This window comes from Eschrichtius robustus, chromosome X (assembly GCF_028021215.1).
Source record: "Eschrichtius robustus isolate mEscRob2 chromosome X, mEscRob2.pri, whole genome shotgun sequence".
NCBI classification, from domain to species: domain Eukaryota; kingdom Metazoa; phylum Chordata; class Mammalia; order Artiodactyla; family Eschrichtiidae; genus Eschrichtius; species Eschrichtius robustus.
The window spans coordinates 95,311,412-95,326,559 of NC_090845.1; the positions used below are offsets into that span (position 1 = coordinate 95,311,412).

Sequence of the window (15,148 nt, forward strand, 5' to 3'; positions counted from 1 at the left end):
TTGTTTTCTTTGAAATAGGAAAGAGGACTATCTGCTAAAAATAATGAAACAGTAGGATAGGAAAGAGTAATGAAGATCTAAAATAGCATTTATAAGGAATGAAATAGCTGACCAGGGACTAGGAGGTAGATTGCTGAAGAAAGAAGAAGGTTCTAGACAATACCAGCAATGAGGAATTTGTAGAGGCACTAATCAACAAAGTTATACTATTTTTCTCTAGTAGTGCTCAAAAGCCATGCAGAAATAAAGAAGGCAATTAGTTGGATTGATTCTGGGTTGAGGATTTGCTGGGTGGGTATGATACACAGACAAGGAAGCAAGGAGAATGATTCAGTGGCAAGAACTTGGGTAAATAATGGATGATGGAGTCTAAGCGAGATGTGGAAGGAAGAGGAGACAGGAAGGGGATGACAGATTGGGAAAAAAATAAAAGGTCAAGGAACTGGAGATTTCAACAGGGTTGAAGAAATGGTAAAATGAATGTAAGAGAGTTGTGAGAGTCAGAAGGATAAGAGAAAGGTTGTGATTAAGAGTAGTATACTGGAGTTTAAGATTTCAGAGGAAGTATATTTCTAGAGATAATATATGTTGTTCTCCCACTGATTTAAGTTTAGAAAATGGGATATATGGGCTTCCCTGGTGGCGCAGTGGTTGAGAATCTGCCTGCCAATGCAGGGGACACGGGTTCGAGCCCTGGTCTGGGACGATCCCACATGCCGCAGAGCAACTAAGCCCGTGTGCCACAACTACTGAACCTGTGCTCTAGAGCCCGCGAGCCACAACTACTGAGCCCACGTGCCACAACTACTGAAGCCCATGCACCTAGAGCCCGTGCTCCACAATAAGAGAAGCCACCGAAATAAGAAGCCCGCACACTGCAACGAAGAGTAGCCCCCCTTGCTGCAACTAGAGAAAGCCCGCACGTAGCAACAAAGACCCAGCACAGCCAAAAAAAAAAAAAAAGAACCTCTTAAATTTCTCTCGCCATAAAAGCAATGAGAACACTGGCAGAAATGTCAGAATCAACTTTTTCAGAACTCTGAAAATTAACCAATCTTGGAAACATTTATTTAAAAAAAATAGCTGAATATCAGTAAGAATAATAAGTTTTGTGGCATTTTAACTTGCCTTTTTCTCATCCCTTTCTCCCACGTCGGTAGTAACCTTGAAAACCAACAACCCCAAATCACAGTGAAACCGGCAGCCTGGCAACCACTGAAGAAGAAAGAACAGAGTTGGAGTTCCTTTAAAGCCCCATTCCCAGAGAACTGTCATTACTTGATCTGTCTAGTGGTTCCCTGGAAGATCACACAAGCAACGTTCTCTTTATCTGACCCAGCTCAAAATTCATCCAGTGGTAACAGCCTTTTTCCCAAGAACTTCTGTCAAAAACAATCAGAGGCAGTTGTTGAATTTTCTGGCTAGCTGAGGTGGTGTAGTTGAGACAAACAATAGGTTAACCAAAAAGCTTAGAAGGAAATCCTAGGAAATAAAATGTCCTTAGGGGGCTCTGAAAAGCTCCGACATATTTCTAGGAATCTAGAAGGCCATACATGTGCACAGGACTGTCCACATGGCCAGAGCTTTGTGTGTGCTCAGGAAAGACCTGAAATATCCGTAAGCTCTCACCACTAATATTGAGTTTCTGCGCAAGCAGGGAGTAAAGGCTACAATGGAGTTATCAACTGCTTAGCTGACTGTTGAAGATGTCTTCAGCTTACACACAAAGTCCATTGGTACTGGGAAATCCCTCAGTACTGGGAAAAGTACTAGTTCTAGACATAATTAAAACATTCTGTTAAGTTAAAGAAGGTCATATATTATATGATTCCACTTATATGAAATGTCCAGAATAGGCAAATCCATAGGGACAGACAGTAGACCAGTGGCTGCCTGGGCTGGAAGTAGAAACAGTAACTGAGAACAATCTCTGGGGTGATGAAAATGTTCTAAAATTAGACTGTGGTAATGGTGGAACAACTCTGTTAAATTTACTACAAACCACTGAATTGTACATTTAAAATGAGTTTTATGGTATGTAAAATACAGCTCAATAAAGAAGTGGAAAAAAAGGACTCACCTACATTCTTTAAGAAACTCGTTTTTTTCAAAATATGAAACTCACTTTCAAATATAACAATATAGATAGGATAAAAGTAAAATGGAGAGAAAGCAATTCTGGAATGTTGGAGTAAGGACCTCTGAAAATCTGCTGCTCCATAAAAGCAAAAAGAACACCGGCAAAAGTTGTCAAAATCAAACTTTTGATAAGTCTGGAAATTAAGTAAAGGCTTGCAACAATATGAGAAACAGTTATTCAAGAAAAACAGCTGAGTAGCAGTCAGAATAGTAAGATTTGTGGCACTTTAACTTCCATAATCCCATTTCCCTCTCTCTAGTTTTTCAGTAGCCACTATGATAGTTGTGAAAAACAGCAGCCTAACTGACACTAGAGGACGCAGAGCAGTTCTGGTGCTCCCCAAAAGTGCCATCCTCAGAGAACTGTCACTGTTTGACTTTCCTAGCACCTCAATGAAAAGCTACACTCTGAGGGTTTGTCTTTGACTTGGTTCATATCTCACTCTGTGGAACAGCCCATCCCTAGATCATGTCAAAACCAATCAGTGGGGCTTGTTTAACACTGCAGCTGCTTGAGATGGCATTATCAGTTGGAGCTAACAAGAGGCTGACAAAAAAAAAAAAACTTAAAAGGAAACATAGGGAATATGAAACATAGGGAAATCACACTTCCTGCTTTCAAAATATACTGCAAAGCTATAGCAACTAAAACAGTATGGTACTGGCTTAAAGACAGATGTATGAACCAGTGGAAAAGAGTAGACAGCCCAGAAATAAACTACACATGTATGGTCAACTGATCTTTGACAAGGGTGCCAGGAATACACAATGGGGAAAGGATAGTCCCTTCAACAAATGGTGAAAAGTGGATATCCTTGTGCAAAAAAGTGAAACTGGACCCTTATCTTATGCCATTCACAAAACTCAATTCAAAATGGATTAAAGACTTAAAAATAAGACCTGAAACTCTAAAACTCCTGGATGAAAACACAGGGGAAAAGCCTCTTGACATTGGTATTGGTAACCTCCAAAACATAGGTAACGAAAGCAAAAACAGAGAAGTGGGACTACGTCAACTAAAAAGCTTTAGCATAGCAAAAGAAAAAATTAAGAGAGTAAAAAGGCAACTTATAGAATGGGAGAAAATACAGTTGACTCTTTAACAACACCAGTTTGAACTGCACAGGTTCACTTAATGCAGATTTTTTTTTTCACTAAATACATACTATAGTACTACAAGATCTGTGGTTGGTTGAATCTGTAGATGTGGAACCATGGATATGGAGGGCTGAATATAAAGCTATACATGGATTTTGGACTGCTCGGAGGGTCAGCGCCCCTAAGCCCTGTGTTGTTCAAGCATCAACTGTATTTGCAAACCACGTATCTGATAAGGGGTTAATATCCAAAACATATAGGAAACACCTACAACTCAATGGCATAAAAACAAAACCTGAATAAAAAATGGGCAAAGTATTTGAATAGACACTTCTTTACAGAAGATATATGAATGGCCTATAGGTATATGAAAAGGTGCTCAACATCACTAATCATCAGGGAAATGCAAATCAAAACCACAATGAGATATCATCTCACACCTGTAAGGATGGCTATTATCAAGAAGATAAGAGATAACAAGCGTTGGTGAGGATCTGGAAAACTGGAACCTTTGTACACTTTGGGTGGGAGTGTAAAATAGTATGACTGCTATGGAAAACAGTATGAAGGTTCCACAAAAGATTAAAAATAGAAATACCATATGATAAAGCAATCCCACTTTTGAGGATTTATCCAAAAGAACTGAAATCACAGATATCAAAGCCAAGAGTATAACGGTTGTTGCCAGGGGAAAGGGGAAAATGGGGGGTTACTATTCAATGGTTATAAAGTTTCAATAATACAAGGTGACTTAAGTTCCAAAGATCTGCTGTACAACATTGTGCCTATAGTTAACAATACTGTATTGTACACTTAAAAGTTTGTTAAGAGGGTAGATCTCATGTTGTATTCTTACCACAATTAAAAAAAAAAAAAAGAAAGAAAAATAGGGAATGAGATATCCATAGGGGGCTTTGAAACGTTCAGACATATTCCTGGGACTCTAGAAGGTAAGGTACACGTGCAGGGCTATGCATACGCCAAGGAAAGTTAGGGCCTGAGAAGTCACTAATCTCTCACTTACGACTGATCTTGAGGCTCTGCGTAAGCAGGAAGTGAAGTTTAACACCGAGTTGCAGAGAGAGGAGAAGATGGCGGAAGAGTAAGACGTGGAGATCACCTTCCTCTCCACAGATACATCAGAAATACATCTACACGTGGAACTGCTCCAATAGAACACCCACTGAACGCTGGCGGAAGACCTCAGACCTCCCAAAAGGCAAGAAACTCCCCACGTACCTGGGTAGGGCAAAGGAAAAAAGAAAAAACAGAGACAAAAGAATAGGGACGGGACCTGCACCAGTGGGAGGGAGCTGTGAAGGAGGAAAGGTTTCCACACACTAGGAAGCCCCTTCGCTGGCGGAGACTGCGGGTGGCGGAGGGGGGAAGCTTCGGAGCCACGGAGGAGAGCGCAGCCACAGGGGTGCGGAGGGCAAAGCGGAGAGATTCCCGCACGGAGGATTGGTGCCCAGCAGCACTCACCAGCCCAAGAGGCTTGTCTGCTCACCCGCCAGGGCGGGCGGGGCTGGGAGCTGAGGCTCGGGCTTTGGTCGGATCGGATCGCAGGGAGAGGACTGGGGTTGGCGGCGTGAACACAGCCTGAAGGGGTTAGTGCACCACAGCTAGCTGGGAGGGAGCCCGGGAAAAGGTCTGGAGCTGCCAAAGAGGCAAGAGACTTTTTCTTCCCTCTTTGTTTCCTGGTGCGCGAGGAGAGGGGATTAAGAGCGCTGCTTAAAGGAGCTCCAGAGACGGGCGTGAGCCGCGGCGATCAGCGCGGACCCCAGAGACGGGCATGAGACGCTAAGGCTGCTGCTGCCGCCACCAAAAAGCCTGTGTGCGAGCACAGGTCACTATCCACACCCCCCCTCCCGGGAGCCTGTGCAGCCCGCCACTGCCAGGGTCCCGTGATCCAGGGACAACTTCCCCGGGAGAACGCACGGCGCGCCTCAGGCTGGTGCAACTTCACGCTGGCCTCTGCCGCCCCAAGCTCGCCCCGCACTCCGTACCCCTCCCTCCCCCCGGCCTGAGTGAGCCAGAGCCCCCGAATCAGCTGCTCCTTTAACCCCGTCCTGTCTGAGCGAAGAACAGACGCCCTCAGGCGACCTACACACAGAGGCGGGTCCAAATCCAAAGCTGAACCCCAGGAGCTGTGCGAACAAAGAAGAGAAAGGGAAATTTCTCCCAGCAGCCTCAGAAGCAGCGGATTAAAGCTCCACAATCAACTTGATGTACCTGCATCTGTGGAACACCTGAATAGACAACGAATCATCCCAAATTGAGGAGGTGTACCTTGAGAGCAAGATATATTCTTTTTTCCCCTTTTCCTCTTTTTGTGAGTGTGTATGTGTATGCTTCTGTGTGAGATTTTGTCTGTATAGCTTTGCTTTCACCATTTGTCCTGGGGTTCTGCCCGTCCGTTTTTTTAAAAAATTTTTTTCTTAATAATTATTTTTTATTTTAATAGCTTTATCTTATTTTATCTTACTTTATTTTATTCTATCCTCTTTCTTTCTTTCTTTCTTTCTTTCTTTCTATTTTTTCTCCCTTTTATCCTGAGCCGTGTGGATGAAAGGCTCTTGGTGCTCCAGCCAGGCATCAGGGCTGTGCCTCTGAGGTGGGAGAGCCAACTTCAGGACACTGGTCCACAAGAGACCTCCCAGCTCCACGTAATACCAAACGGCGAAAATCTCCCAGAGATCTCCATCTCAACACCAAGACCCAGCTTCACTCAACGACCAGCAAGCTACAGTGCTGGACACCCTATGCCAAACAACTAGCAAGACAGGAACACAGCCCCATCCATTAGCAGAGAGGCTGCCTAAAATCATAATAAGGCCACAGACACCCCAAACACACCACCAGACGTGGACCTGCCCACCAGAAAGACAAGATCCAGCCTCATCCACCAGAACACAGGCACTAGTCCCCTCCACCCGGAAGCCTACACAACCCACTGACCCAACCTTAGCCACTGGGGACAGACACCAAAAACAATGGGAACTACGAACCTGCAGCCTGCAAAAAGGAGACCCCAAACACAGTAAGATAAGCGAAATGAGAAGACAGAAAAACACACAGCAGATGAAGGAGCAAGGTAAAAACACACCAGACCTAACAAATGAAGAGGAAATAGGCAGTCTACCTGAAAAAGAATTCAGAATAATGATAGTAAAGATGATCCAAAATCTTGGAAATAGAATAGACAAAATGTAAGAAACATTTAACAAGGACCTAGAAGAACTAAAGAGGAAACAAGCAATGATGAACAACACAATAAATGAAATTGAAAATACTCTAGAAGGGATCAATAGCAGAATAACTGAGGCAGAAGAACGGATAAGTGACCTGGAAGATAAAATAGTGGAAATAACTATTGCAGAGCAGAATAAAGAAAAAAAGACCGAGTTGCAAACTGCCCACCTGAGCACTGAAGGAGTGACCCAATACACACACACACACACACACACACACACACACACACACAGCGCCTTGGTAAAGGCTGGTAGAGTTCTTGATTCAAGACATTTAAGAAAAACTCTCTCCAATCATTAGTGGGCCACTATGCTAACTGGACAGAGACTTCAGTGGCTTTACATGACAAAGAATTCAAAATTGACAGAATTGGTCCAGGAACATCACTAAACAAACAAATAGCAACAACAACAACAAACACTGGGTAGGGAGGGGTTGACTGATTTTCAGAGTTGTCACATAGTATCATTTTAAATGCCTAATTTTCAACAAAAAAAATTATAAGACTGTAATGGACTGAATATTTGTGTCCCCCCCAAAATTCGTATCTTGAATCCCTACACCTCAGTGTGATGGTAAAAGGAGATGGGGATGTTTGAGTAGTAATTAGGATTAGATGAGGTCCTGAGAGTGGAACCCTCAGGAATGGGATTAGTGCCCTTATAAGAGTCATCAGAGAGCTTGGTTCCTCTCTCTGTTCTCTGCCATGTGAGGATCCAACAAGAATTCAGCAGCCTGAAACCCAGAAGAGGGCTCTCATCGGAACCTGTTCATGCTGGAACCCTGATCTTAGATTTCCAGCCTCTAGAACTGTGAGAAATAAATATCTGTTGTTTATAAGTCACCCGGTTTATGGTACTTTGTTAAAGCAGCCTGAGATGACTAAGACAAAGACACTGAGAAAAACAAAACAAAACCCCAAAAAACCAAGAATGGCCCATACACAGGAAAAAAGAAAGAGCTGATAGAAACTCCCCTGAGGAAGCACATTGGGCTTCTCACGAAAAAACTTTAAATCAGTTATCATAAGTTATTCAAACAATTATAGGAAATCATTTTATAAAGAACTAAAAGAATATTTCAGAATATCTTACCAAACAGAGAATAAAGATAGAAATTATAATAAAGAATCAAACAGAAATTTTCGAGTTGAACGGTACAATAAATGAAATGAAACATACACTAAAGGGGCTCAACAGGAGATCTGAGTTGACAGAAGAAAGAATCATCAAACCTGAAGATATGTCAACGACCTCATCTGACGAAGATTACTAAATTTGAGGAGCAGAAGGAAAAAAGAATGAAGAAAAAATAACTGAGCCTTGGGGACCTATGGGAGACCAGCAAGCATACCAACACATGCATAATGGAATCTCAGAAGGGGTATAAAGAATATTTGAAGAGTTAATGGCCGAAAGCTTCCCCAAATTGATGAAAAACATTAATCCATACATCATAGAACCTCAACAGACTCCAAGTAGGATAAACACGAAGATACCTACGTGGAGTCTGTCCAAAGAGACACTAAGACAAGTAGTCTAACTGTCAAAAGCAAAAGATGAAAAACGGATCTTGAAAGCAGTGAGAAAAAAAGAGGTTCACCATGGACAAGGAGTCCTGAGATTATTAGTTGACTTCTCAATAGAAATTACAAGGGGCCAAAAGGCAGTGAGATGACATATTTGATCTGCTAAAAGAAAAAGACTGCCAACCAAAAATTCAATGTCCAGCAAAAAACTATAATTTAAAACTAAAGGAGAAATTAAAACATCCCAAGATAAACATAAACTGACAGAGTTCATCACTAGAAGATCTGCCCTATGAGAAAAACTATACGGAGTCCTTCAGACAGAAATAAATGGACACTAAACAGTAACTCAGATTCACACAAAGACACTAGTAAAGTTGACTACATAGGTAAACATTAAAGACAGTATAAACATTTTTGTCCTTGTAACTCTTGTTCCATCTGACTTAAAAGATAAAAGATAACTGCGTAAAGCAATAATTATAAAACTCTGTTGATGGGCTTAAAATCTAGCAAGATGTCATTTGTATGACAATAATAATACAAAGGAGGAAGGAGAGAACAGAGCTAAACAGGAACAAAGTTTTTAAATATTCTGAAATTAAGTTGGCACTTTAATACAAATTTGTTTAAGCTAAGGTGTTAATTATAATCCCCAGGGCAATTACTAAAAGAGTAACAGAAAGTAACAGAAGCAACAAGTTAATTAAAATGACATACTGTAAAAACCTATTTAACGTGAAGGAATAAATTGAGTAATAGAGGAACAAAAGATACAAGACATATGGAAAATAAATCGCAAAATGGCAGATGTAAATCCTACCTTATCAACAGACTCCACTTAAATGCATTATATATAAATTAACACTCTACATAATTGGAAGAATGGCTTAAAAAAAGATTAAAAGATGAAAACATGATCTAACTATTTGCTGTCTACAGGAGACGCACTTTTTTTTGGTTTGTTTTGTTTAAAAAAAAAAAGGTTGAAAGTAAAAGGATGGAAAAAGATATTCCATGCAAAAAAGAATCAAAGTAGAACAGGGTACAAGAAATTTGAGTCTCCCTTTTTTCCTTGGTAAGTCTAGCTAAAGGACTGTGAATTCTGTTGATCTTTCCACAGAACCAACTTCTGGTTTTCTTGATTTTCTCTATTTTTTAATTCTTTTTTTCATTTATTTTTGCTCTAATCTTTATTATTTCCTTCCTTAAGCTTGATGTGGGTTTAGTTTGCTCTTCTTTTTGTAGTTTTTTTTTTCATTAAACTTAATTTTTTTAGAGAAGCTGTAGGTTCACAGCAAAATTGAGGGGAAGTTACAGAGATTTCCCACAGGCTCCCCTGCCCCCACACATGCTCAGCCTCCCTCATTATCAGTATCTCTCACCTGAGTGGGACATTTGTTACAAATGATGAACCTACACTGACACATCATAATCACCCCAAGTTCTAGTTTACATTACCATTTACTCTTGGTATTGTATATTCTGTGGGTTTGGACAAATTTTTGTAGTTTCTTAAGGTGGAAGTTTTGATTATAAATTTGAGATTTTTCTCCTTTATTAATACGGGCATTTACAGCTTTAGATAGCCCCTTAAGTATTGCTTCTACTACATTACTTAAGTTTTGGTATTTTTTTTTCATTCATCTCAAAGTATTTTCTAATCTCCCTTTTAACTTCTTTTTGATCCCTTGGTTATTCAGTAGAGTGTTGTATAATTTCCACATATTTGTAAATTTCCTAAATGTCCTTCTATTATTGATTTCTAATTTCATTCCACTGTGAATAGAAGTGGTGAGAGTAGACATCCTTGTCTTATTCCTGGTACTGGAAGGAAGATTTCAGTCTTTCACCATTAACTATGATGTTAATTATTAACACAAATATATGGTCAACTGATTTCTGACAAAAATGCAAAGGCAAGTAAATGAAGAAAGAATACTCTTTGCAACAATTGGTACTGGAATAATTGGACATTCATAAGCAAAAAAGTGACCTTTAACATAAACCTCACACCTTATGTAAAAAGTAAGTCAAAGTGGATCATAGATCTAAATGTAAAATATACAACCATAAAACTGTTAGAAGAAAATAAAGGAATAGGGCTTCCCTAGTGGCACCGTGGTTAAGAATCTGCCTGCCAATGCAGGGGACACGGGTTCAAGCCCTGGTCCGGGAAGATCCCACATGCTGCAGAGCAACTAAGCCCGTGAGCCACAACTACTGAGCCCGCGTGCTGCAACTACTGAAGCCTGCGCGCCTAGAGCCCGTGCTCTGCAACAAGAGAAGCCACCACAATGAGAAGCCCGCGCACTGCAACGAAGAGTAGCCACCGCTCGCCGCAACTAGAGAAAGCCCATGTGCAGCAACGAAGACCCAATGCAGCCAAAAATTAAAAATAAAAATAAAAAATAAGGTTTAAAAAAAAACGAAAGTAAAGGAATAAATCCTTTTTCATAATCTGGTGTTAGAGTTCTTAGACATAAAAAAAGCACAATCCATGAAAGAAAAAATGCATAAACTGGACTGTATCAAAATTTAAAATATTTGCATTAATGCAAAAAAATTTGTACACTGAAAACTACAAAATGTTGCTGAAAGAAATTAAAGACACAAATAAATGAAATAAATGCAAAGACATTCCGTGTTCATGGATTGAAGACTTAATATTGTTAAGATGTCAGTACTGCCCAAAGTGATCTACAAATTCAAAGCAATCCTATCAAAATACCAATGACGTTTTTTGCAGAAATAGAAAAATCCAGGAATTCCCTGGTGGTCCAGTGGTTAAGACTTAGTGCTTTCACTGCCATGGGCCTGGGTTGGATCCTTGGTCGGGGAACTAAGATCCCACAAGCTGCCCGGCACGGCCGAAAAAAAAAAAAAAAAAAAAGAAATAGAAAAATCCATCCTAAAATTCATATGGAATCTCAAGAGACCCAAACAGTTAAAACAATCTTGAAAAAGAAGAGCAAAGTTGGAGGTCTCACACTTCCTGAGTTCAAAGCTTACTACAAATCTACAGTAGTTAAAACAGTGTGGTACTGGCATAAAGACAGACAGACATACCAATGGAATAGAATGGAGAGCCTAGAAATACACTCTTTCATTTACAGTCAAATGATTTTCAGAGAGTGTGTTAGGACCATTCAATGGGGAAAGGCAGTCGTTTCAACAAGCAGTACTGGAAAAACTGGATATCAAACATGCAAAAATGAAGTTGGACCCTTTATATCATAAACAAAAGTTAACTCAAAATGGATCAAAGACCTAAACATAAGAGCTAAAACTATAAAACTCTGTGAAGATAATACAGGAAAAAAGGTTTATGACATTAGATTTGGCAGTGATTTATTGGATATAACACCAGAAGCACAGGGAACAAAAAAAAATTGACAAATTGGACTTCATCAAAAATAAAAACTTTTGTGCATCAAAGGACACTATCAACAGACTAAGAAGGCAACCCACAGAATCGGAGAAAATATTTGCAAATCATATATCTGATAAGGGAGTAATATCCAGAATATATAAAGAACTGCAACTCAACAACAAATTAACAACTCATCTAAAAAATGGGCAAAAGACACCCTTGTACATTGCTGGTATGAATTGAAAATGGTATAGCCTCTATAAACAGTATGGTGGTTCCTCAAAGGATTAAACATAGAATTACCATATGATCCAGCAATTTCACTTCTGCGTATATATTCAAAAGAATTGAAAGTAGGGACTGGAACAGATAGTTGTATATCCAGGTTCACAGCAACATTATTCACAATAGCCAAAAGGTAGAAGCAACACAAGGGTCTATTGACAGATGAATGGATAAACAAAATGTGGTAGATAACATACAATGAAATATTATTTAGCCTTAAAAAGGAAGGAAATTCTGATACATGCTACAACATAGATGACCTTGAAGACACTATGCTAAGTGAAATAAGCCAGACACAAAAAGACACTGTTATGATTCCACTTACATGAGGTACCTAGAGTATTCAAATTCATAGAGACAGAAAGCAGAATGGTGGTTGGCAGGAGATGAGGGAAAGGGAGAATGGGGAGCTAGTGTTTAATGGGTAAAAAGTTTCCATTTGGGAAGATGAAAAAGTTCTGGAGATGGATGGTTACAATTGTTGCAGAACAATGTGAATATACTTAATACACTTAAAAAATAGTTAAAATGGTCAGTTTTATGTTAGGTATATTTTACCACAATAAAAGAAAGTTTGCTCTGCAAAAGACACTGTTAAGAGAATGAAAAGGCAAGCTACACACTGGGATAAAATATTTGCAAATCATATATCCAACAGAGAATTGTGTTTAGAATACATAAACAACTCTCAAGAGTCGTCAGGAAAAAATTAACAACTCAGTTAAAACACAGCAAAAGATCTGAACTGACACTTCAGCAACAGGATATAAGGATGGCAAATAAGCATATGAAAAGATGTTCAATATCATTAGCCATTAAGGAAATGCAAATTAAAACCACAACGAGATACGACTTCACAGCTATTAGAATAACTAAAATAAATACCAACAATACCAAATGCTGACAAAGATGTAGAGCAACTGGAACTCTCATACATTGCTGGTGAAAATGCAAAATGGTTCAGCCACTCTGGAAAATGGTTTGGCAGTTTCTTATAAAGTTAAACAAACACTTACCATATGACCCAGTAATCCCACTCCTAGATATTTACCTTAGAGAAATAAAAATTTTATGTTCACACAAAAGCCTGTACAAGAATATTCATATCAGTATTATTCATAATCACCATAACCTGGAAACAGCCCAAATGCACTTGAATGGGTGAATGGATGACAAACTTTGGAACATTCATACAATGGAATGCTACTCAGCAAAATGAATGAACTATTGGTACACACAACAACTTGGATGAATCTCAAAGGCACAATGCTGAGTGAAAGAAGTCACTCTCAAAAGATTACATATTGTATGATTCCATTTATATGACGTTCTCTAAAAGACAAAATCACAGTGATGGAGAATAGATCAGTGATTGCCAGGGATTATGGGTGGAGTTGGGAGTGACTATCAATGGATAGTATGAGGAAGTTTGAGGGTCATGGAGCTGTTCTCTATCCTGATTGTGGTGGTGGTTACATGAATCTGTGTGATTTACACGATTTACAATTCACAGAATTGTACACATAGCCCCCCCCCCCAAATAAACAGGCAATTTTATTGTAAGTTCATTTCAAAAATAAAATATTAGCTATTATATCATCATCAATAGTTATACGTTACTGATTAATAAAAGTATTCAGAATTAGTGACAAAATAGGATCTAAAATTCATTAAGGTCACTTTATGTCTGGTATAATAACTTAAAGGTATAGAGAAAAATATCAACAACACTAAATGTAAAAGCTTTATTACAACTTCTACTAACTCCTCTCTTTAATATTCTGTATCAGGATAATATGCTCCCTGTGGATCATGTCCTATAAACATTGTCATATACTGAATATGGAATTAAATAAGAACTCAACTTAGAAGTCTGGGACCCTAGGTTACATTCCTAAATCTAACACTGTAAGAAAACTCTCGACTTGCCTTTTGTGCCTAATTTTATCTTCCTCTTCATTGAGGTCATGTACTTGTCTGCACTTGTCTTTTTGTGGTATGCTGTGAAGGTGTAAAGCAAGGAGTTTCAAAGATAGGAAACAGAACAGATTCATATACCACCCGCCCACCCCAAATACCAGGTACTGCTTTAAGTGATTCACATGTATTACCTCTCTTAATTCTCCTAACAACCTTAAAACATAGCTACTATTAATATTCTCATTAATATTCTCATGAAGAAAATGAAGCATAGAGTGGTAACTTGCCCAACATCTTATAGCTAGTAAGCGGGGGAGCCAGGAATGTTCCCAGCAGTCTGCCTCCAGAGCCCATGTTCTTAATCAGTATGCTATAATGTCTCTCCACCAAAGGCTGTTTGTTCATTCTTTCTTTCCTTCCTTCACCACTGCTCTTCCATGTCTATGGTCTCCCTGTCTCTAACAAATCACTCATTCATTCTGTTGGCTTTACCTATGGTCTAAGCATAGATGAGCCCCAATTCTATGGACCTAGTTCTGCCCTCTCCCCTGAGCTTCACTGCTGCATTTCCAACAGCCTCCTCGATATCTGCGTTTGATGATCCTGCGGTCTCACAAATTTAACATGTTTAAAATCAAACTCATCATCTTTCCTCAAAACTTCCCCATAAAGGCTTCCTTAATTTTGCCAACTGTTAAATTACACAGCGTTGAAGCACCTGGGCTATCTTTGACACATTTCTCTCCACTGACCTTCATTCTCAGTCAACAAGTTTTACCAATTCTTCTTTTGTAATGTCTCTTATAATCATACCTACTTCTCTTTCCAATTCCATTGCCATCATCCTAGTCAGCTCCTCCTGCTGAAATGACTGTAACGCCTCCTAAATTGCTCTCCCCGCTTCCAGTTCTCCCTCTCGTGCATCCTATTTACTGGCCACTAATCACTTTCAAATACTGCTTTTATCATGTTACTCCTGGCTCAAAGACCTTTAACCATATCCAAAATGACTAACTGAATAACGAACTCTGTATAGGTCTATACTACCTGCCAAATAAAGTTCAAAAATTTTAGCTTCCTTTCTAACCTTGCCTCTCACGACACCTCCAAACACGCCACAGTGCTTGCAACAACTGCTGCTAGTGAAATGCCTTTCCCTCTCCTTCCTGAAGACTTAGTAGTATTAAAAGAACATTTAAATCTTACCTCCTCTGAGAGGCCATGTTCAGTCATGCCAATCAACGCACAGTGGCCTTTCCCTCCTCTGAACTCCTACAGCCCTTAACAACTGTATCTAGCATTGTTACTAAATGTTATACGTTTCTCTCTCCAACCAGCAATTGGCACAAAGTCAGGAACCATTTCTTAAACTTCTGCATACCTTCCACAGTGCCTAGCAAAACTTACCTGTTAAACCCATTCTTTCTGGTTAAGACACACACCGTTTATCTATATATTTTGTGCTAGTTTATAGTTCTACCTAAAGACCCTTCACAGTCTAGCCTCACCTACCTTTCCAGTATCATCTCCCGTCAGTCCTCACTGTGTCCTGT

At 39.5% G+C, this 15,148-nt stretch overlaps 1 protein-coding gene across 5 annotated transcripts in view; it reads right to left on the minus strand.

The window, feature by feature from the left end:
• Window positions 1–15,148, minus strand: part of RBM41 (RNA binding motif protein 41) — a 62,954-nt gene that overhangs the window by 42,742 nt on the left and 5,064 nt on the right. For 3 of the 5 annotated variants that reach the window (XM_068533638.1, XM_068533636.1, XM_068533635.1), the window contains exon 5: window positions 13,605–13,676. The exons of the other annotated variants lie outside the window; for them this stretch is intronic. In XM_068533638.1, coding sequence (XP_068389739.1) covers window positions 13,605–13,676 — 72 coding nt within the window. The remainder of the gene's footprint in view (window positions 1–13,604; window positions 13,677–15,148) is intronic. 5 annotated transcript variants of the gene reach the window in all.